The sequence below is a fragment of the Rhinatrema bivittatum genome, chromosome 7 (genome assembly GCF_901001135.1).
Source record: "Rhinatrema bivittatum chromosome 7, aRhiBiv1.1, whole genome shotgun sequence".
NCBI classification, from domain to species: Eukaryota; Metazoa; Chordata; class Amphibia; order Gymnophiona; family Rhinatrematidae; genus Rhinatrema; species Rhinatrema bivittatum.
The window spans coordinates 212,669,440-212,694,100 of record NC_042621.1 but is presented as its reverse complement, the minus strand read 5'-3'; the positions used below and the strand labels follow the sequence as shown (position 1 = coordinate 212,694,100).

The 24,661-nt window shown below is 41.8% G+C and overlaps 1 protein-coding gene across 4 annotated transcripts in view; it reads left to right on the top strand.

Annotated features, from left to right (window-relative positions):
* The window catches only part of PRKG1 (protein kinase cGMP-dependent 1), a 2,212,673-nt gene that overhangs the window by 994,193 nt on the left and 1,193,819 nt on the right, over positions 1 to 24,661 (top strand). For all 4 annotated transcript variants that reach the window (XM_029609782.1, XM_029609780.1, XM_029609783.1 and 1 more), the window contains exon 3: positions 11,790 to 11,903. In XM_029609782.1, the coding sequence (XP_029465642.1) occupies positions 11,790 to 11,903 (114 nt within the window). The remainder of the gene's footprint in view (positions 1 to 11,789; positions 11,904 to 24,661) is intronic.

The window sequence follows — 24,661 nt, the reverse complement described above, 5'->3', positions numbered from 1 at the left end:
TTATTTAGTAATAAAATAGTTAATAACAAAATCATCATTCATTCTAGATTCCCAGCACCAGAAAAAAAAAAATCAATGGATACAAGGTCATTTGTGGTGAAAGGCATTCATTGTGGTAATTATTGAATTTGTTTCACATTTGTATAGAGCAAGATAATCCAGGCAATAAAAACTGTTTTGATTGCTGATTAATGTTAGTAGCACAGTATACTTGCTTATTAAGATGGAAACAATGTATAATTAAAAATAAAACAATTAACAATATAAATATTAAATATGTACAACAATGTATAAAGTATGATTTAATAATCAGTAATCTATTGAATTTTAAAATCCCGAATGTGTCTGACATTCCAACACTCTTGAAGTTTTAATATTTTGACTTATAATGATATTTGTCAATTATGGAACGTTGAATTGTTTTGGGTTATTGAATGAGCCAATTTAGTTTTCAGGCATGATTGCTTCTAATTCCTTCACCGTGCCTGTCCTTATGCATGCAACAGGCAGGAGAGGGAGGGGCATGCTTATTATGGAAAAGGGAGAGGGGTGCAAATGCTACTGCTCTGGTGTGTGTGCCCATGCATATGGTTACCCACTTCCCCAGGAGTGGGTAAAAGACTGGAAGTGGAAGCAGTGCTGTGTGAGGCAGGTGAAGGGTGAACTAGGAGATCACCGGCATGCGACCATGGTCCACAGCTGCTGCTGCAGAGACAGCTCCTGCCCTCAGTGTGCACTTCTCCCAACTTATTTTTGTTCACTACCCTTCCCCAAGACTAAGATCACTGGAATGAAGTATAATTCACTTCAGGTGAGTGAAAACAGGGGGAAGACAAAACAAAAGATGGGTGGAAGGATACAGGCTTAGAAACATTTTATATAGATGATCAGCACCTATTAGAGTATCATAAAATAAGATATTTTGGAAATTTTTTCATTGATTATTATTCCTAATCCTACTCAAGTTATATACGGGCCGATTCAGTAAAGTCCGCGGGAGAGCTGGCGAACGCCCGCTCACCCAGCGCACGCGATTCAGTATTTAAATGAGGCCTGGCGGTAGAAACGGGCAAAAGTGGCGGCTGTTAGTGGGTTTGACAGCTGACACTCAATTTTGCCGGCGTCGGTTCTCGAGCCCTCTGACAGCCATGGGCTCGGAAACCGGACGCCGGCAAAATTGAGCATCTGGTTTTCGACCCGACAGCCACCGGCCCATTTAAATTTTTTTTTTACTTTTTTTACCCTTCGGGACCTCCGACTTAATATCGGTGCCCGAAGAAATTAGCACCTACCTTTGGCTAGGCGCTAATTTCTGAAAGTAAATTGTACGGCTTGGCTGCACATTTTACTTACTGAATCACGCGCGAATACCTAATAGGGCCATCAACATGCATTTGCATGTTGAGGGTGCTATTAGGTTCGGCGGGTTGGACGCGCGTTTTCCGCCCCTTACTGAATAAGGGGTAAGGGAAAACGTGCGTCCAATGGCAGGTTAACAGTGCGCTCCGTCGAAGCGCACTGTACTGTATCGGCCCGATAGAGATTAATATTCAAAAGCTTTGTCTAGGTAATTTTTGGAGTTACCCAGATATAACCGAGATTTGAACATTTCCATGTCTCTCCAATTATCTTGTAACCAGAATAAAATTTAGCTGGATAGAAAGAGGTAAGGATGGAGGTGTTGCTAAATCTTAGCCAGTGAGATATGATACTTGGCTAAAGTTAGCCAGGTATGTCAGGTCAGAAAAACACCTATCCTAAAGTTACCGGGCTAATTTTATCCAGGTAACTAGAGCCAGCTATATTCAGGGGCAGATCTATCCAGACAAGTGTCCCTGAATATCCAGGTAAATTTGCTGGGTAACCTTCCTACTCACTGACCTACTGAATATCTTCCTCAGGAGTAAAATAACAATGATATGACATCATGAAGATTTTATCCCTTTATTTAGTTCTGCTTTTTGAAGATTTTAAATAGCTGTCATAACAGTGAAATAGTATAAAGAAACACAGAAATTATTGGTTTTGTATAATCTTATGGCTGTGGTAATTTTACCTTTTAGTGAAGTGTGATTGGTCTGAGTGTGGTGTGTATGGATTTTTTTAATTGTGGAGGGTGATTTAACAGCATGTGCAATGTTTATATAAGGAATCTATAAAATGGCTGGGTTTCTCAATAAAGTTTTTTTTTGAAACATTAACGGTCAGTTTTCAAATCGCAATGGGCCATTATCGGTTTGTTAGGGCCTTATCACGTGTCATATCGCCTAACGCATGTGATAACGACCGCATCGCAGTGATAAAATTTAAATGAGGGAAAGGGGAGGGGTTTGGGCGGGCTTTAAAACATTTTGGGCCCGGTTGCGCTGTGAGCGATAATGTTTTACACATTATCATTGGCAGAAGTGCCAAATATAACTACACCTTTTGCAGGGTCGCTATGGGGACGATAATGTGCGCCGTGGCTGCAATTGCGGCAGGCGAAAACGCACCAGCGCAATGCGTCTGGGTGCACACTATCGCCCCCCCCCCCCGCCCCTTTTCTGGCTGTGGCTCTTCATTCTACTATATTTATAGCGGAATGAAATATCTAGGCCTAAGATTGTAGTCCAGGATATAATATTTTTGTACAGTATATATCTTTGTACAGTATATATATATATATATATATATATATATATATATAAAAAAATGTATTAAGTAAATAAAAAGGTATCACTTTATATATTTTTCTTAGCTTTTATTTCCAAGAACATGACATGCCACCATGAAGAATTCATTCCAGCAATCTCTCTACATTAATTTTCAGAATGAACTCTACCTTAATCTTGTAGACTCATGACCTTAAGTTCAAATTGTACAATTAATTTACTCAAAGCTGGTGATAAAAGAAATACTAAAAGATTGCAGGTGAAAACGGAGTCAGTATGAAACATGGTTTTCATTTTGTTGGTGTCTCCCATATAGTTTAATGGTACCACACAAGTCTGCTGTTTGGAATGCTTCCTGATAAATAATGTATGTGGTAAAAGTGAACAGCATGTGTAAGCATTTTCTGTCTTGGCTTTGCTGAGAAGCTTGAATTTCTTTTTCTCACTACATAATCCTAGATACATAAGCTGGCATCTTGTCACTGTTCATTACTCTCTGCACTCCCTATAGATAACAACTGCTTCAGGAGTCTGCCAATTGCACTTTAAAAACACAAAGCCCAGGGGCTGTTTCACCTTTAACATAATTTTTGTTGACAGAACAGCATTGGTATGCAAAAGTCTTTAAGAGCAAATACATTTAATCTTGAGAAATATTGTACCTGTTACGAATTCTCTTTACTGCTTTTTCTAATACAAATTCATGAATATTATGTGAGATTTTGTAAAGGCTCAAAACTTGCTTCATAATTTACTTTTTAATTAACTTCTTCATATATACCTAAAACTTGTCGCAAGATTTTTCACAGGAGTGTTACTTTCTGAACTGTGATAGCAGTGTGCCTTATATTCAAATGACAAAAATGATCATCATGCACCCATTTTGAATCCGGAAAAGCTGGTACACAAAAATGCTTTTGATTCAAAGCAAGAGCAGAGGTTAGGCTGCAGCCTGAATAGGGGGGGGACTTGAACAAAAATGGACATATGATGAGATATTTTGGGCCTTCTTTGCTCTGAGCCATGGAATACATGAGCTTGATTATCTTTTTTCACATTTTCAAAGTCACTCAAATAATGCTGGTCCTCTATAGAAGCTGACAAGGAAATCACAGCCAGTACAATCAATAGGCAAGAAGCTAAAAATGCCTGCATACACTTCATTCTTCACTCCTCATTTTTTGCATACTAACTGAAACACTTATTCACCTTAATTCCTCAGGAATCCATTAATAAAACCCAGCATTTTCTCAGGGCAAAACAAAAAAGGATACTAGCATAGATAGAAAGAGACCAAATGGTCCATCCAGTCTGCCAGGCAGGTTTCTTAGGGTAGTAATCGCTGGTCTGGGCAGGTTACTCCAATGTTTCTGATCTGCTTTTGAACCAGTAGAGGGGTGGGACCCAATGCAGGAGCTTTGCCTCTGAGCCACCAAGAAGCGATGCTAAGGGAAAACTAACAGGGTAATTTATCAATCACGTTATGGCATTTTTTGCATGTGCTAAGGCGTTTTTGCATGAGAAAAACACAACACACGCGATAAGCACCATAACGCATGGCGCGATGCAACATTTTTAAAAGGGGAGGGATTGGGGAGGATTTGGGGGTGGGATTTCAGAAAAAGTGGGCTGGCTTCTCACTTTGCAAAGGCATAATGCACGATATCGCACAGTTTTAACACCGAAAATAACTACACCTTTTTCAATTGTGTTAAGCTGTGCGATATCGTACGTAATGCCCATAATGCAATTTGCGATTTTTTTGCAAATTCCGTTTTGGGCATTTTTAGGCTGGGGAAGGGCCTGAGATGTGGTAGGAGAGTGGGGGGAAGGGTCTGTGATGAAAGGGAGAGAGGAAAGAAGGGAGGAAGAAAACGAGAGAGCGAGCCTCTGGGGCTGGCACCATAGTAAGCAGCTATTTATGCTACTATAGGAGGCTCAAGTAGTAACTCAAGGTGAGGTTTAGGTAGTAGTTTAGGGGTTAGGGGCCACTTTTACATGCAGAGTGAGACGTATGAACAGAACAGTACAGTCTTGTGAAGATTTGATGTTCTTCAGAGTGAGGAATCTCACACAGCGATGAGATTTGTACAGTGTTCTCTCAACCTAGCTTGATGTTACCCAGGTAGAGTGTTCATCTCTCTCTCTCTCTCTCTCATAGTTAGGCAATTACCATAAAACACACCGCTTTTCCTATTGCATGCGATATTTACAGCAAATTGATAAATCTAGGCCTAAGTAAACAGAAAAGGGCTTGACTCTAGCCCAGACTTAAGACCAAACCCCTGAGGTTCCAGACTGGTCCTAGCAGGCTGCAGGCCATGGGTAGCTATTAGCATGCAATGCCAACATGTATCTAAATAAAAATAAAAAATGTTTTCAAATATAATCTTTATTCTGCAAAATTGACTCATAACTGTCCTTTCTATGAAAGGACAGCATTTCCAGGATACTAGCCACACTTCTTTTCCTTATGTACAACATAGAATCTTTAACACCTGTATTGCTGTCATAGCCTTGTAGGCCTCCTTTCCAAAAAGGTCTACAAGACTAGGGGCACTGGCCATTGGAGCATCATCTGTCAGACATACAGACTCCATCACTGCGTCCCCAATAACCTGCTATCATTGAGAAGTTCTGCTTTTATACATCCCACTGCTGCAAGAATTCTTCTACAACACAGCTCTTTATATATATATATATTTATTTATTTATTTATTTATTTATTGATTGATTGACTGGCATACTACCTTCAAGGCTAGAACATCCTAAATAATATCCTATCAGTACTTTGAACAGAAAATGCATGTCAACTCTCATGAAGATAATCATGTAATGTACGAACAAATGGACATGTCATGTTGACTTTTACTTTTATAGTCCCTTCTCTCAAGCCTGCATTTTCAATTCACCAAAGAGTACAGGATACCTTTCAAATGTGCCCAGTTAGCATATACAGACCAAGACCAAGGATCTTGCAATTTTCATACACTCTACAGTGACTAATAGGTTAGATTCCTGCAATGTGCTATATCAGGGCTCACCTAAGAGAGATATTAGAGGATAACAAATTTTGCAGAACAGGGCTGCTCTTGCTGTTGAAAGACTTCATTGGCTACCTTCAAACAGATGATAAAGACTCTTATATTGTATCTTTGTATTGTATTGTATCCATCATTGTCACTATTCTCATCCCAGCTCTACTTGGACTGTCAAAAGTGAAACTGGATTCTAATAGGCAGAGAGTGTTTACTTTTTTTGCTCTGTTTCTTTGGAATTCGATGCCTATTGAACTGAGGGTTGAGTTTCATTATCTAACCTTTCACAAAAAATTGAAATTTTGGTATTTTCTAAAGTGTGAAGTTGGTCTGAACTGGGGCGTATGCTCTGCAAATTGGGGGTCATTTATTTGGGAGTAGTGCTATGAGGGAGGGAGTTTATATGAGGGGTTTTTTTTAACTGCTTTTATTGCTATGTTTTAACTGTTGATTTGGTTCATATATTGCTGTTGGGCAGATGTAAGATTGTAACTCACTCTGGGATTTACAGGTAGGGTTCGAAATCAAACACAACTAATCAAACAAACATAAAAAAATATTGATAATGTGCTGCCCTATGTAGGCATCACATGCCCATGCTTATTGTCTTGTGAGAAATACAGAATGGCAGCCAGGGCCAGAGTTCCTTTCATTACTCCCACCTGCTGCTCATTTGCATTCCTGCAGTTAATTCTTCATGATACTTTACCCAATTCTGGTAAGTGTGTTGAAGACATGGACCCTTAGACTGAGGTTGAGTTGGCGCAACCTACAGGTCCCCACCGTCGGCAGGCGGAGTTAAGCAAGGCAGAGGCCCAGCTGGAGCTTTGCCTTTACCAGCACATGTTTCTCTTGGGTTGAGCCTTTGGGTGCCGGGGCTGGTAGGTCTTAGGTGGTGGCCTCTGCTGATAAATGAAGATCCAAAAAGCAGGCAATAATCAGTGGCAGGCAGCATTCAGGCAGGGCAGAGAAGCAGGCAATGGTCAATACTGGGTATCTGTTTGAAGAGCAAGGCAGGATGGATAGGCAAGGCACCAAGGTGAGGAGCAAACAGGAGGCAAGGGACACTAAACAACTAAGGACCTGAAGACCGACCACAAGAATTGAAAAGTGAAGACACTAGAACAGAAGACGTAGGAACTGAAGACACTGGAACTGAAGGCACTGAACTCAGGACTGGAGAACCCTCAAACAGGAACGCTGAGGCAACTCACTCTGCTGGGCAGTAAGGAGACCTGTTGCTGAGACGAGGACTGAAAGGAGGTAAAGGGCCTTTAATAGACCTGAGGCTGAGGTGTTATCCAGGGGCACCACGAGGCTGTTACTGCTGTGAGCCCTTTAAATTAAATTATGTTGCGCACGGAGGCATGGAGGAATGCAGGAGCGGTGGTGGCCTGCCGTGAAGAAGAGCAGTCAGCCTGGAGGCATGGGGAAGTGCAAGAGTGGTGCCATCCACTGCTTGTCAGCAGCCTTCCGCTGCGTTTGCTGGGACTGGGCCCAGAGGCAGGAGTGATGGTCCGTGGGGCAACCTGCAGGCTGCCGATCATAACACTAACATTTGTTGTCTCCTGTTTTTCTGTGTCTGAAGAGTACACACATTGTTTATGAGTACAATTTATGCTGCTACAGTGGACGTGTTTTCTAGATTACTATTTTACAATACACTTATTTATTTATTTATTTATTTATTTATTTATTTAAATACTTTTGATATGCCGATACTCAAGACTAGTGTCTTATCGTACCGGTTTACATTGAAACAAGGGGTAACCGATTAACTAGGAAGATAAAGTTACAATGAACAGGGGATTTACAGGGTGGGAGAGTAGAGAGCAAAAGCATACGATTAACATAATAAATTGTAACATAGTTAAGTGTAACATAACACAGTTTAACATAGGAACGAATGTAGCGTGTTGTGATCTTCCTGCATGCAGTGCCCTAACCCTGATACCGGGAGTGTTGTGATCTTCCTGCACGCAGTGCCCTATCCCTGATACCGGGATAGGGCACTGCGTGCAGGAAGATCACAACACCCCCGGTATCAGGGTTAGGGCACTGCATGCAGGAAGATCACAACACTCCCGGTATCAGGGTTAGGGCACTGTGTGCAGGAAGATCACAACACTCCCAGTATCAGGGATATGGCACTCTGTGCAGGAAGATCACAACACCCCTGGTATTAGGGATAGGGCACTGCGTGCAGGAAGATCACAACACCCCTGGTATCAGAGATAGGGCACTGTGTGCAGGAAGATCACAACACTCCCGGTATCAGGGATAGGGCACTGAGTGCAGGAAAATCACAACACTCCCGGTATCAGGGATAGGGCACTGTGTGCAGGAAGATCACAACACTCCCAGTATCAGGGATATGGCACTGAGTGCAGGAAGATCACAACACTCCCGGTATCAGGGATAGGGCACTGTGTGCAGGAAGATCACAACACTCCCGGTATCAGGGATAGGGCACTGTGTGCAGGAAGATCACAACCTTCCTGGTATTAGGGATAGGGCACTGCATGCAGGAAGATCACAACACCCCTTGTATCAGGGATAGGGCACTGTGTGCAGGAAGATCACAACACTCCCAGTATCAGGGATATGGCACTGAGTGCAGGAAAATCACAACACTCCCGGTATCAGGGATAGGGCACTGTGTGCAGGAAGATCACAACACTCCTGGTATTAGGGATAGGGCACTGCATGCAGGAAGATCACAACACCCCTGGTATCAGGGATAGGGCACTGTGTGCAGGAAGATCACAACATTCACAGTATCAGGGATTTGGCACTGAGTGCAGGAAGATCACAACACTCCCGGTATCAGGGATAGGGCACTGTGTGCAGGAAGTTCACAACACTCCCTGGTATCAGGGATAGGGCACTGCGTGCAGGAAGATCCCAACACTCCCAGTATCAGGGATACGGCACTGCATGCAGGAAGATCACAAGGGCACAAGTTCTAGTTACATTGACTGATCACATTACTTTTTTTGTCAAGCTACCAACCGTTTCCATTTCCCATCCCCCCAACCAGCACCTCAGTGTGAACCTTGGTAACATCAATAAATAAGAGGGCAGCCAGCCAATAGGAATACATATTCATTCCTAAACTGACCTTAACTGACCTGAAAAGTGTCAATTTGTATCATTTTCTGTTAGTGCGCACTAACCAAAAAAACAATTTTTTTAACGATAAATCGTTAGAATTTCTATTGTATTGTGTTCTTTAACGATTTAAGATGATTTTAAAATTATCGGACGATAATTTTAATCCTTGAAAAACGATTCACATCCCTAGAAGGGATGGCCCCTTTTGGAGCTGTATGAACTGCCTTCTTTCCTGTTTTGCATCTTCTGCTTTATGTATGTCTTTGAGGCTTCCTAGGTGACTGATCTTTTTTTCCTTGACTTTTAGCCTCATCCAGACATGATTATGTTCTGGGAGTAGCAGGAGGTGAAGGAAGAGGGCCCTCTCCAACTGAGGGTGGCCTGGAAACCCGGCACCCTCATTCCCACCTGCCCTCAGTGAAGGGGGAAGAAATTATAATAAATTTAGTAGAGATGTGAATCGTGTCCTCGATCATCTTAACGATCGATTTCGGAGGTCGTTCAGCCGGAACCCCCGGCTGAATGACCTCCTGCAGTCGATCTCCTGCCGGCGCCATTTTCCGTACGGAAAACGATTCGCGGCAGGAAATCGCTCCCAGACCCCTGCTGGACCCCCAGGGACTTTTGGCCAGCTTGGGGGGGCCTCCTGACCCCCACAAGACTTGCCAAAAGTCCAGCGGGGGTCCGGAACGACCTCCTGCAGTCGAATCGTGTTGGTCTATGGCCGCCGCCATTTTGCAAAATGGCAGCACAGAATGGCGCCGGCTGAAGACAACACGATTCAATTGCAGGAGGCCGTTCCGGACCGCCGCTGGACCCCAAGGTAATTTAAAGCATTTGGGGGGGTTCGGGAGGGTGGGGGATTTAATTTAAAGGGTCGGGGGTGGGTTTTAGGGGGTTTTAGTGTGCCGGTTTTCCTGCCCTCCCCTTCCCCCGATTTATGATTTTTTGACGATAAATCGGGGGAATTGGTATTGTATCGTGGCCCTAACGATTTTTGATGATTTAAAATATATCGGACGATATTTTAAATCGTCAAAAAACGATTCACATCCCTAAAATTTAGTATATAACAAATCATCAGGTTTCTTGTTGGCATTTTATTGATTTGTTTTTCAGATTTAGCAGTTTGTGAATAATCGGTGTGCATGCACATATACAGGGTCAGTCTCAAAAGTGTATACTTGTGAAAGTGATTGTGAGAAAGAAGTGTGAATGGGGAAAGGGCCAAGGGATGGGGATGAAATATGGGGATATTTGTGCAGTCGGTAGGGAATGTCAACATTTCTTTTCAACAAAAACATGCCACGCTATATCCTGTGGCAGCACCAACTTTTTTCTGACACTATTTTGCTATTCCATTGCAATGAAATCAGACACAGTTACAAAGAAATAGGGTAACTTGGGCTAGCTCCCATGATTTTCTATGGAAAGAAAAGAAAATACAAACATTTTTCCTCCCATAGGAAATAACGTAAGCTATGTGAGACAAAGGGAGACTGAATGGACTTATTATTTGCTCTGAACTGGAGTAAATCTAATAGGGGCAGAGGTCTTATTGATGCAAATAAAAAGATGAGTCAACAGAAATTTGTGGATGGGAGCGAAAACCGTAGGCGGGTTCCAGCTTCTGCTTGTTCTGAATATCTTTTTTTGTTCCCTTCCCAATAACTTTTTTCAGCATTTGAAAACATGCTGATTTGCAGCTAAATATCCCCTTTTGTGACAGAGGATATAGGAAAAAACTAATATTTGGCTGGTGTTCACCTATTAGAAGCAAGAAATCACCCGAGAGCATCTCACATAGTACACAGATAGAATAAGTTTAGATTCCATCTCATAACCTGCACAGCAATGGAACCTCAAAACTTTTCTAATTTAATTTGAGTAATATCCAACTTTTTATGGATTGAAAACATGATCATCACGGATTATAGTATAAAAATGAACAATAAAGTTACATGATCGACATATCGTTAAGGAAATAATCACTTGGAGCTGGTAAACATGGGGGATTTCATGGCAGCTAACATGGACATTTATACTTTTTTTGTGTTGAAGTTCACGTTAGTACTGAGGCAATGATACAAAAAGTATGTTTTTGTGTTGTGCCATCTGAAAAAAATTATTATATTGCACATTAAGTGGAGTTTTAGTATTTGCGTGCAAATTGTACTGAGTCACAAGGTCAAACTCTTGTAGCATGCGTGTTTTTGCATAAACCCCTTAGTCTTTTACTGATGTCATCATATTATTTTACTACTCTGTCCCATTTACATCATGCAGTAGGCTGCAATTTGTATAAAACCATCTTCCATATTCTGCTTCTTTCCATTACTTTCCTTTCAACATACTTCTGTAAAATCCTTAGAAGAATGGAAATTGGCTCTAAATTCCCCTCCACACACATATTTCTTGTCTTTAAAGAGTTAATCTCCTGACAGCAATAGCCACATGTGCTGTGTGGGCAAGCAGATTAAACAGATTTGCTTAAATAGGATGACAAGTTCAAAAAGGAAAAGACACTGAGATATGAATTAAATGATGGCCGTAGTTCAAATTAATTTCAGTTTTGATAACATGTTACATTCATGTCTAAGCTCCTGAGGATTATATCGCTGAAGGAAATAGGCACTTAGCTTTTCAGACTAGATATCTGGTTTCAATGTGGAGTTCACAGATTTCTGAGTATCTTTAATTGAGAAAACTATATTTGAAAATCTTTTCTGCGAAACAAATTTGCTCTTCATATAATTCTAAATCATTTTTTCTTTTAGTTGATAGCACTTTTTGGAAATAACCACTGCTTTAAGAACTTGCCCAATAGCTTAAAGATACTGAATGATATCCATTGTGGGATTTCACAGATGAGAAGGAGAGCTTCACTTTAAATGGGTCAACTACTTATGTCAAACTGTAGTTCTAGAAAATAGCGCTAACTATAAAAAGATTGCTGGCAATATCGAATTATATTTTGTTCCCGCAGATGGCAAGGTTGAAGTAACAAAAGAAAGTGTGAAGCTATGCACCATGGGACCGGGCAAAGTGTTTGGGGAGCTGGCTATCCTTTACAACTGTACCCGCACAGCAACCGTCAAAAGTAAGACTCTCTGTTTATTTCTTGATTTTATTCTCACAGAATGGAATCCTATAGCAAAATAGATTTTTTTAAATCGGTAGTTTAATGTATTCACATTCAAGTTATATATTCAGGGTAATTGATGTGGCGGTGTTACTAAGTCCTTATTCCTTCTTAATTGTATCTTGGAATTTCTTTCACATATTCAGAACTTAATGCACTTTAAAGGCTGTCTTTCAATACAGTTAATACTTTGTATTTTGTACAGCAGCACCGGTTTCACCATTATTGACCTGCTATGCCTTACCGTTTAATTATATTGATGTCTGTGCACTGCTCATTTTATGCGGAAATTATAAGCAAACTGAATTTAAAAACAATATACCCTGCAGCAGTATTCTTGTTTTGCCTTTTTTACCGTGTTGTTTCTCCTCATGAACCTAATAGCACATGGGTTTTATTAGTGTGAATTTTTGTCTCCATCTGACTTTCTTTCCTTTTCCACTTGGGCCCAGCAGTAAGGTTAGTTCTTTTGTTATTCCAGAAAAGACAATTATCTAACTAAGGGGGTTATTTTCTTAAGCTATCGCACGATTGCGCTAACAGCGCAAGCGTGCGATAGCTAGAAAACTTAGCGCACGCGTGCGCTAGCTACATCGGGGTGGAGTCGGCCCTGGAAGAGGAGGAGTCGGGGAATCACCGGGGCCGACTCTGCGAAGACGGCGCAGACAGCGAAACGGTAAGGTTCTGTATCGCTGCCTATTTCGCGCCGGATAACTACACCTTTTATGGTGTAGTTATTCAGCGCGACGCCGGCAGCGATCGCATCGCAGAGGTGCGATCGCTGCCGGCTAGCGCAGGACCGCCCCCCGCTTCTCCCCCCGCCCACTGCTACCGCCGAGATTCACTATGCCTTGCGGCATTAGTAAATCCAGGCCTAAAAGACAAGTGGACAACACTTATTGCTAATTTCGCTCTCTCCCAAAAAGTTAATTCATAGTAAATATGTACCTTATTCTGTGCGAAGATATTGCACATCCATCATTAGATTGCTATTATTAATTTGATTTGACCTCCTTTCTATTTTACAGTAATTGCTATATCCTCTGTAGTTCTGTAGAATTTAAGGTCAATGCACATGTTTTATGAGGCAGTGCATCTATAACCCTGAAGAAACTCGTATTCATGTGTTTCATCCTATAGAGAAATGCTGCTCCCAAATTAAATGATGGGTTGTTGACTTGCTTTCCTAGGATCCCTTTGCCTATAAGATAAATTTAATCTGTTAAAATTCATTTTATTTCTCCTCTGCTTTTCTGCAGTTTTGTTTTTTTTTGTGTGTGACTAAGGTACCACAGCTAGGCTTACACCATGTACTGTATGGACAGTTGTGGACAATATCATAGACTGCCAGAATGCTTTCACTTATCTCCAAAATTGCAATTAAAGATATATTGACTGTACTTTAAGTACAGTGTACAAATCAACTTTTTTGTTTTTTAACTCTCAGCGCTCTGAATGACATCCTGTCTTCACAGGTGTCTACTGTGCTGTTCATACATGTGATAGTGTATCTTAAGCTGCCTCCCAAGCCTTCCCCATCCCTGACACTTCACCCTGAATTTAAAGGTTCCCATGTAACAGTAATATAAATAGTAAACTGACCCATTTGAATAAGACTAAGGGCTGGATTTACTAATGCCGCAAGGCATAGTGAATCCCGCGGTAACGAGGGGCGGGGGCTGTCCTGCGATAGCCGGCAGCAATCGCACCTCCGCTGTGCGATCACTGCCGGTGTCACGCCAAATAACTACACCATAAAAGGTGTAGTTATTTGGCACAAAACTGACAGCGATAAAGGTGCTTACCTTTCGCTGTCAGCACAGTATTCACGACATCAGCCCTGCTGCCGCCCCGACTCCTCCTCTTCCGAGGTTGATGCTGCCCCGACTCCTCCCCCATCATGGTATCGCGTGCGATCTGCTTGGTAAATGACCCCCTACGTCTCTCTCTCTCTCTCTCTCTCCCTGTCTAAGTAGTGCTGCTCCAATCCTCCCACTGCATCTAATAAGATAAACATGTTGGTAGTTCCAACTAATGCACAAAGCTGCTACAGTTGGAGAAAGAGTGAGAGAAAAAGAAATAGAGTCTAGGGAGCAAGAAAGTAGAAAATAAGAAATGTAGATAAAATCATTTTATTTCCTTGTAAATAATATATAGTGAGAATAAATGTTAAATTTTCAACAAATTAGATATTTTACATATAGTATATGCACATGTGAATTTCAGTTTTTTGCTACTAAGAAGAGAGCCTTTAGCTGTATAACCCCACACTTAAAGATGAAATTCCCTTTGGACCGGTGTTTGATGCAAGATTACTTAATTTGGAAATTGCTGAAAACCAAACATTTTCTTAAGGCATTTAGATAGCGCCAACCTTAAGTAGATAGGGCTCCTTGCTCTGGATCGTACATAAAGAATAAGATTTGCCCTATGGAGGAGGGTGGATTATGGTAATGATTTCATTTTTCTAAGGGGTTAGTAGTCAAACTGGGTTTTTTAAATTGATGTCTCAGATTTTTGCTGTTAGGTTTTTCTGTTTATATATTTTGTATTCGTTTATTGATGATTTTATTATTGTAATGATGTTATATTTTTTTTAAATGGTATTATTGTAATTGTAACTCACTAGGAACACTTGTTTGAACTGGTGTGTACTAATTGTGACCACACAAATGAATAAATAAATGAACAAGCACAGAATATAGTTGTTAAACCCAACAATTGACTGAATGACCATTGTAGATCTGGGCAAGACTTGGATATGGTATACTTAAAGGTGAATTTTGAAAGCCCGATACACACCAAAATTAGGATATATGCAAATATGTCGGGCCAGCGCACACTGAGCAGATTTTAAAAGCAACTGTATAAGTGTGTATATGCTGCTGCACGCACAAATGAAAAGCTTACAAAAAGGGGCAGGGCGTGAGCATGGTCGGAGTGGAGTATAGGTGTTCCTGGATTTTAACATGAAATTTGCGCATAAATACTTATGCACACTGGCAGAGACCGGAGTGCCCTGTTGCGTAACTTTATTTCTGCTATGGAAGACGTATAAGTTAAAAAATAAAAAAAAAACTAGGCAGATCAGTGGGGTTTTAAAGGTTGGAGCTAACAGGGGGGAAAGGAGGCTATTAAACTAGGGGGGGGGGGGGGTTAGATGTCCTATTCCTTAAATGGGTAAACTGGGAATGAACTGGGAAAACTGGCTATGGCATCGGTGTGCGTGCCTTTTAAAATCCCACTACTTATGTGGTAGAAGCAGTATTTGTCCACTTAAATTTGAGCACACATGTGCACGCAATCAGGCTATTTTGTAGCATGCGCACATATACACACTGGTGTTATAAAATGGCTGCATCCTGGAGAATGGGCTGTCAAATGCGTACACATGTGCGCCCACGCACCAGCTATAAGTCATCATGATGGCCCCAGTGTGCACCAGTTTGCATAAATATTTACATGCAAATTTCATGTCAAAATCCAGGAATGCCCATTCCCCGCAGAGACCACACTCATGCCTCGCCCCTTTTGAAACTTTTCATTTGTCCACGCAGTGGCATGTACACGCGTATATGGGAAGCTTTTAAAATATGCTCGGCGCTTACCAGCCCAAAATGTTTGTTCATCCCCTAATTTTGGTGCATGTCTGGCTTTTAAAATTCACCTTTTGGATTTCAGTAAACTTTACACACTATCCCATAGAGCCTCACAAATAAACTGAGCAGCTTGTGGGGTGGCTGACTGTGTTAGAAACTGGTTGAGTGATAGGCAACAGAGGGTAGTGGTAAATGGAATTCATATCAGTGAAAGAGAGGTTATAAGTGAAGTGCCTCCGGGCTCAATCCTTGGTCCAGTCCTGTTAAATATTTTCATAATATTGCAGACCAGTTCGTAGGCTACAGATACAAAGACCTGCACAGAATAGACTCTGTAGATGAAGCAGAAAAAATGAGAAATAATCAAATGATTAGCAACCAAAATTCAATGCAAATAAATATAGAGTCATGCTTTTGGGGTGCAGGAATTGAAGTGAACAATACATGTTTTATTTATTTATTTATTTATTTATAACCATTTTACATAATATTACAAATAGACATTTGTATGGGAAATACAGAGATATTCAATCGAACAAACTTAGACTAAAAAACTGTCTATACTTAACAAAAACATCATTTATATCTCAATCTCATGTTACATAGGAAATCAGGGAGAGAGCAGAAGGTAATTCACAAGGAGATATACAATACAAGCATTTTAAGATGGGTACTTTAACCACAAATTATAATCTATTCTATACCCTTTATGTTGCTTCAGGAAGCCTCCTCCCAGAGATAAAGGCCCTCAACTGATCTGGTACAAAGAAAACATAAGTATTCCTGGCCAGTTGGATTATGCATTTACAGGGGTATCGTAACTTGAAACTACCCCCTAATGCTAGGACCTCAGCTCTCATTAATAGGAACTCTTTCCTACGCTGCTGCGTAGGCTTTGCTAGGTCAGGGTACACTCGAATCAGACCACCTAAATAGGAAACACTTATATTCTTAAAGTAGCTCTTCATTATCAATGATACCGCCATTTCATCAAAAAAAGTAACAAAGAGAACCGCCCTATCCATTATTTCTACATTGGAATTTTCCAAATAATCTGTCAGATTCTGAAAATCTGATTGTGGGGGTAATGTTAACGGTGTGCTGGTTCTTTTAGGTAAAAAGAAGAGTTTTTTTATAGGTGGTATCATTTCATTTGGGATCTTTAATGCCTCAGTTGCATATTTTTTAAAAGACAAAAGAGGTATTTCCCCAGCAATAACGGGAAAACTAAGTAACCGTAGATTTAAATGCCTTTTATAATTTTCAATAGACTCAAGCCTTCTCAAGGATGATACTTTTTCTGAGGCTATTACAGCGTTTGCATTCTGCAGGCTAACTATATCATCATTTATCTTCTTGATAGAGTTACCTTGTTCAATAAATTTACTTTTGGTGTCCGTTTCAAGGACCCTGACCTTAGCCGCAATCTCATCCAGCTTTTGGGTCTGAATATCTAGTTTAAGAGACATTCCTGCTACAAGTTCCCAGATGTTCTCTAAGGTTATCACTGCAGGTTTGTTCAATTGCTGGGGAGGGTTCCTTACCCCTAGGGCGAAGCTTTCATCAGCTTCGATTGATTTCTTGGGAGATGCACATCCACTCCTTCCTTCCCCTCCTGATATTTCCAGTCTTTGGGGATTCGGAAAAACTCCCTCCTCTCCACTCATTTGACCGACGTCTGGGCCACCCAGTGGGCTCTGACTGATAATATTCTCAGTAAGCAGCTCAACTCCTCGGTTGGTTATTTGAGGCAAAGTTCTCAGTGGTGTTCTACACTCGGGAGGGCTCAGTGAAAGTTCCCCAGGTGAATAAGGCTCTCCTCCCGCCTGTTCACCAACGGGGACTGACGCCCTTATTTGTTGTGGTTGAAGGGCGAAGTCTGAAATCAGTCGTTGTCCGATAGCAAGGTTCGGGTCTGGCGGATAGACTCGAACCTTGCCTTTCCTTTTATGGGGCATTTTTAATAGGAAACTTAAAATCTTATGGAAACTGGAACCAGGAACTCACGACGATACGCCCTAACAAAGTACCGTTTAATCCCTCACTCCCTATGGCAAGCTGGCGTGATCCGTGAGGGAGCCCCCGCCCTCCTGTCCTTCTCCGGACTAAGCCGGAACAAGCCGGCGCGCCCCTTAGGGCGCGCGGCTTGGCGGTGCGCCGCTCCAGTGCCGATTTTATGGGCGCCGGTGTTCCTTCCGCTGACGTCAAGAGCGTCGGGGGGCGGGGCTCTGGTCCCTTCTCTGGTCGCGGGCAAGGCTCCGAAAGCAAGCACAGAGTGTACCACTTCAGGAACAGATATTTCCTCCTGCTTCCAGGCAAGTCCTCACCTCTCGCTCAGCCGCAACAGAGTCTCTCTCCAGCGCCGATTTTATGGGCGCTGGTGTTCCTTCCGCTGACGTCAAGAGCATCGGGGGGCGGGGCTCTGGTCCCTTCTCTGGTCGCGGGCAAGGCTCCGAAAGCAAGCACAGAGTGTACCACTTCAGGAACAGATATTTCCTCCTGCTTCCAGGCAAGTCCTCACCTCTCGCTCAGCCGCCGTGAACAATACATGTTGAGATTGAGAGATATTGATGTACATCAAACAAGAAAGAAATCTTGGGGTCTTTATATATAATGACCTCAAAGTTATAAACCAAAACCAATGCCACAAGGCAGCAGCCAGAGCCAGAGGAATGCTAGGATGCATAAGTAGTGGTATCATGTGGGATCATGATTCACAGTATTCCTGAAAAATTGCTTTCCTTGTAGAATCTTTGCTCTTTACTCGCTACACACAGAATTTCCCCTCCTCTCTTGCTCCCTGACACTCACTGTTTCTCATCAGCTTGCTGATGCCAAGGATACTGCTTTCTCCTACCCCAGGCCTGGTCTGGTGGAAAGACCCTTCCCACTGTCATCAGCCTGTAAGGATGGACTTAGTTGAGAGGCTGGAGAGGAGGAATGTGAGAAAGGTGAAAAGTAAAGGAAGGCAGTATGGGCCGGATTTTAAAAGGGTTACATGCATAAGTTATGCACGTAACCCTTTTAAAACCGCCCTGCGCGTGCTGAGCCTATTTTGCATAGACTCGGTGGCGCGCGTAAGTCCCGGGGCTTCACTAGGGGGGCATGCCAGGACCAATGTGACATTCAGGGCATTCCGGGGGGCGTGTCGGGGGGCGTGGTGCCAGCCCGGGGGGCATTTCTGGGGCGTGGCCGAGGCCTCCTAAACAGGTCCCGGGCCGGGGAATCGCACGCCAGCAGCCCACTGGCGCACGAGTTACGACTGCTTCTGGCAGGCGTAACTTTTAAAATACAGATGGGGGGGGGGGGTTAGATAGGGCCAGGTGGGTGGGTAGGTAGGGGAAGGGAGGGCAAGGTGCGGGGGGTGGAAGGAAAGTTCCCTCCGAGGCCGCTCCGATTTCGCACACGTATCTTATAAAATTCCGCGTACTTTTGTTCGCACCTGGTGCGCGAATAAAAGTACGCGTGGGCATAGATTTATAAAATCTACCCCTATCTGTTTAAAATGTAAAAAGCAAAAATAAGGAAAAATGTTAGAGAAAATAAAAAAAAGCAAAATAAGATAAATTGACAAAACAAAAGAAACAAGCAAATTAAGCAAATTTGTTAGACAAAACATGAAAAGAGCACACAAACCTCTCAAAATAGAAACAAATTAAGCTAAAAATGTAACTTAAGAGTCACTGAATTTTCAATTGTGGGTAACAAAATCTTGAACTTTTTTGTGAAAGAATCATATCTTGTATATAACTTCCAAAAAAAAAGTGGTATTAATGCCTTTGAACAAATCATTAGTGAGACCACATTGGAATATTGTGACCATTTCTGGATGTTATAATTCCAAAAAGATATGGACAAAGAAGGGGGTACCAAAATGCTGCCATGTCTGCCCCATAAACCCTTGAAATGATACTTGAATAACTAAAATACATACCCTAGAGGACAGGGGATATGATAGACCTTCAAATACCTCAAAGATATAACAAATGCAAATGAAATAGCATTTTTCAGTGGAAAACAAGCTCTAGATCATGATATGAAACTTAGAAGAGCAGATTGAAGAATAACGTAAGGAAATATTTCAAAGAAAGAATGGTTGATGCATGTAACAGTTTCCCAATGGAGGTGTTGAGGGGGGAGCTTAAGAGAATTTACTAGAGACAGGAAGTAAGCTCACTGTTAAATGGAGCCTTCTGGGAGATGCAGTCTGTAAGATATTCTGAGCTGACAGTGAGATCACATCTGAGAAAAGCCTACTGGGACATATAATTTGCAAGCAGTTTGAGCTAAGAAACCAATTAGAAATAATTAGCCACTTGAAGCTAACTGGGAAAGCTTCAGCTAGTAAGGGGGCAAACTGCTCCTGGAAAAACAATGAGAGGAAGAAAGAGGCCTAAGATGGAAGAAAGGCCAAGCCCTGGAGAAGGCTAGAAGCTTAAGTGTGAACTACATTGATGGGATCTCTATTTGCTTAATATTCCAGGGACTGACAGTACCTAGAAAGCTGAGAAGGGATAGGCACTGAGTTCTGTAATTTGAAGAGTCAGACTAGCTTAGTATTGTAACTTTTAAATGCCTGTTTAAATGTACTGCTATGTTAAAAAAGAAGTAGTCTGACTCTGTAGCTAGCAGGCAAAGACCCTAGCTGGAAGCAAGTTGTGAAGCAGGCATATGTGATTGGAAATAAAGCAAGTAAAATTGTACATAAGCATCCTGCCTCATCATGGGGAATGGGAGAAGCACAAAAGCTGACTTGGTGGTGGGCCAGAGGTGTGTGTGTGTGTGTGGGGGGGGGGGGGGGGGGATATTTTGTAATCCGAGTGTTGTGGCAGAGTCCACATGCTTCACACTTGAAGACTGGACAGAAGTCAGTTGCAGGATATGGATCAGAATGGCCCATCCTGAGAATAAATACATTTAATGGAAAAAGAAAGCTAGGACTGATTCAATCCAGAAGCAGAGAGGTTCCTGGAGTTAGGTTCTAGGATTTGGGTAGAAGAATAATCTGTAGACTCTGTCTAAGTGTGGATCACTGGAAAGGCCTCAGAAGTTTCTGAAAATGCCCAGAGAGGGGGATGAAAGAGAAGCCCTGCTTGACAGACCTGGAAGGGCCTCCAGGGGAATGGACTTCATGTGACCGCCTGTCAAACTCAGAATGTGCTAGGAAGGAGGATATGAACTATTTGTTGAACTAGGCTTCTGCCAGTTAACAGGCTCAGATGTTTTTCTTCAAAAGGTCCTCTGCCAGTAAAGAGGCTTGGGCTTTTTATTTTAAATAATAGTAATTTCTAATATAAATTCAGAAGAAATATTGCAAGGAAATCAAAAGGAAATACAGTGTTACAGTTTCAATAACAAACTCAAAAGAAAAAAGTGAGAGTCTTGCATTTTTCGTCCACAGTTAAGAAAGAGGAGGTCATTATATGGAGAAACAACAAGAAAAAAAATAATAAAGGAAATTTAGGGATAGTATTGCTGGTGATGACTTCTATATAACTAAGCAGTCTCAAAAACTTCAATAACAGTGGCCTGAGGAGCAGTAATCACTATCTTGCTAGTATGAAAGGTAGATACGGAGGAAAAAAAGATATTGAATGCCCTTGAAATTTGATATTGTATTTACAACCTCCTTGATCATCCTTGGAAGGCAGTGTAAATATTTTTGTAAATAAATAAATAGATGAATAAGGAAATCACAATATAAAAGATGCCTCATTAACAAAAATGATTTCTTTTTTTTTGTGTGTAGTATGAGCCTCATCTAGAAACATGAGGTTCTGAAAAATTCACAAACTAAACATTCCAAAACTTAAAAAAAAAATACAATTTTAAGCAGCCACTCTCCATCTGAATCAAGAGCTGATAGGAATATTAATGGTGCTGGAACCGAAGTGTCCAAGTCCGACCTCTGCAGGAAACCAGATAGATCAAGATTGTCAAAGGATAACTGAAATTGCTGGCCTTCTCAGGCTTTCTTCTTCTCCTAGGGGAGGTAGTACACTTTGGAGATTGGTGGAAATGACTCCATCGGAGCCTTCAAAACTTTAGAAACATTATTTTTTTAATAATTTTTATGGTACACAGATATTGTTGAATTTTGGGGGGCATCTGACCAAATTTTCCAGATTGTGGCTGTCTTTCACCAGCACCGAATCACTTCCAGTTTTTCTTTTTTAATCCCTTCTTCTTGAGAATCACATGTTAACATCAGTTCAGTAGTCTGCTTCTTCAATTCAGAAGAGTCTGATACCACAATCTTACACTGGTCAGATAGTTTGCTTAATTTGCCCAGCAGGAAAGAGCAGCAATAAAGCTATAGCCTCTCAAAGTATCTAAAAGTTTAAAGATTCAAGGAATTTTGCAGTGTCCTCTTCTACAAGTAGCAAATATTAAGGGAAATTTCCCCAAGGTGCATGATGGTATGGTTACCATGTCCAATCCCAGATTGCTGCTTCCCTGCAACCCCAGGCAAAACACTCAGGCCCATCTTCATCTGAGCAACATCTTGCAGAGATCCCAGATCTATCCCAGCTTTCTCTTCTTCCTCCATGGGGGTCTAATGGATGTCATCACCATGCAACTGTGTAGAAGGGCCAACAAACCCTCTCTCTGCTGCTGCCATTGGAGGAGACCACACATCAGAAGACAAAATATTCACCTCAAGGGAGGATACAAGGCTCTCCAATTCATTTGCCGCTTCCAGTGAGGACATGCCCCATGCCTCCAAAGCCACCTTGTGAATCATAAAAGCATCTTTCAGGCCCGGGGGCAAAACCGATATGAGATCAAAGGGGAAACCCAGACTTTCCCCTTTCACCATTGAAGATAATCACACTTACTCCTGTGGCAGACACCCCCCCCCCCCCCCACCAAGTCTGGCCACCAGATTTTTTTTTTTTTTTAAATCTTTTCTATGCCGTCATTAAGTTACTTACCATCATAATGGTTTACAGGCAGGCACTAATAGGCAAAACAAATGTTAGTACTTAACAGAGGTGCCAATAGATAACCGGTAACATATAATTCCATACAATATCTATTTGAATCATGACATATAATGCCTCATGGTTAGCTTACATGTAATTCATTTTTGTCACTGTCCCTGTATTATAACACTTTAGTAAGAAGTCATCCATATCCCTCAGTTCCACCCACCTGGAGGGTCTGGATTGGATACCTGTACACTATTTAGCTCAGCCATTTTAAGACATTTCAGGCATCAGTTTTAGGAAGCAATTAAGAGTAAGGATATTATAAGTTTTCCATTCTGGTGAGGTCTCCCCGCTTCACTCAAAAGGAGTTTCTGTTAGAAGGGTTACCTCATTGTGCACTCGCTGCCACAGGGTCCTTCTAATTTAGAGAGAGAGAGATTTTTAAGCCTGATACCCTTTAGGGGCAAAAGGGCTCTCTCTACAGGGGATCAAAGACCTGTGAGTCTACTCTGAACCCTAGGTGGGCCTGCTGCGAGAGACAGTGAGGGCAGAAGATGCATTCAGTTTAACCTTAGGAAGCATTTTTTTGGACTTGAGCAGAGTAGGGAGGTTTTTTTGGATACTCCTTCCCCACTGGGATTGCAGTACTGAGAACTCGCCTGATCCCACTGACTTTTCCCCAAGAGACATCCCCCAGAAATATCAATACACAAAGGATGGAAAAGCAAGAGGGACACCCACAACTGGATCTCTACACACAAACATCAAGGGACCAGGATGGGCTGGGTGTCCGAGGAAGAAGATGAACTAAGGTAGGATTTTTGCTGTAAAGTTGGGGATCCCCTCCACTAGGATTCCCGGACAGCCGCCGGGAGAGTTAGCGCATTAAATATCACCCTGGGCTCTACCCAGAGGTCTGAATAAAGGACACCTACCTACAGAAGAAAATCCTACATGCAACTTTATTCAGATGTAAATGCACCCTTCTGGATAATAGACTTTCATTTAATGATTACCAATCAGTAAACTATTATTTAACACCCAGAGCCTGGTCCTGTCTATTCATTACAGCCTCTCACCTGATGAGCAGCACCTACACACTATACACACACACACTGGGAACCTTTTAACATCATCTGGGCCACAAGCGAGAGCTTACCCCCATAAAAAGAATTCCCCCACCCCCAAGGAATTGAGAGTGAAGCGAGGATTGGAATTGCTGGCTGGGGCAGCCCCTAAAGATATAAATTAGTTGTGTGCCCTGAAGGGAGTTAGCACTCATAAAAATGGATTACACTCCAAAAGGACACCAAATGAAAACAGCCACAACTGTGCTACCATCAAACCTGCTCTTTGGCGATAAGTTCCTCAAATTACTTTATAACTAGCCCTCTACCCACAAGTGACCTGCCTGCTCAGTGAACTTACTGGAGTGGAGTTACCCCTGGGGTATTGGCCTTACACCTCAGAGAATGATGCCGAAGCTTAAACTGTCGCATAGACCATGACAAGTGTATATTTTTTCTTCATATACTTAAATCCTAAGGTGTGTAAGAAGAAAAGTGTGAAGCTGCTGCCAAGCAAAAAGAACAAAAGGCAACAAAAGGCAATTTCCATCTATCATCATCGCTGTCATCTGTCCTACAATTATAAAAAAAAAACCCATTGTGAGTTTTTACATTTAATTGACAGGGGCAGTGACATCACTCATCCAGAAACAGCTCTGTCTTCATAAAATGCTACAGAGGCAAATTCCCTTCGGCCCAAGAGAACTGCATGGTAGTGATAAACTGGGCTTTGGGGATGATAACCAACAAACAGAAAATGTCCAAGGGGGTTAGCTTTTAATACAGTATACAGCCCACTGACAAAGCAAATAAGAAAATAAAACATTTATTATTTGAAATGGAACAGAACTACAACATAACTGGAGCTGTGTGAGTAGTTGTGGCAGAAGGTAATGGTTCAGAAATGATGGATGGTAGACAAAATTTACAGAGGAATGTCACATTGTGCTACTTTGTTAGCAAATAAGGAACACTTGAATGGAAAAGCAATATCTTGCCAAAACAACTTTTTAGAAAAGAGAAATGGAGAATATGTATGATGGCAGAATAAAAGAAAGATGGTAACATGTTCCAGCTACTATGTTTTTCCATGGGAGGAAAGGAAAATAAGATTTTCT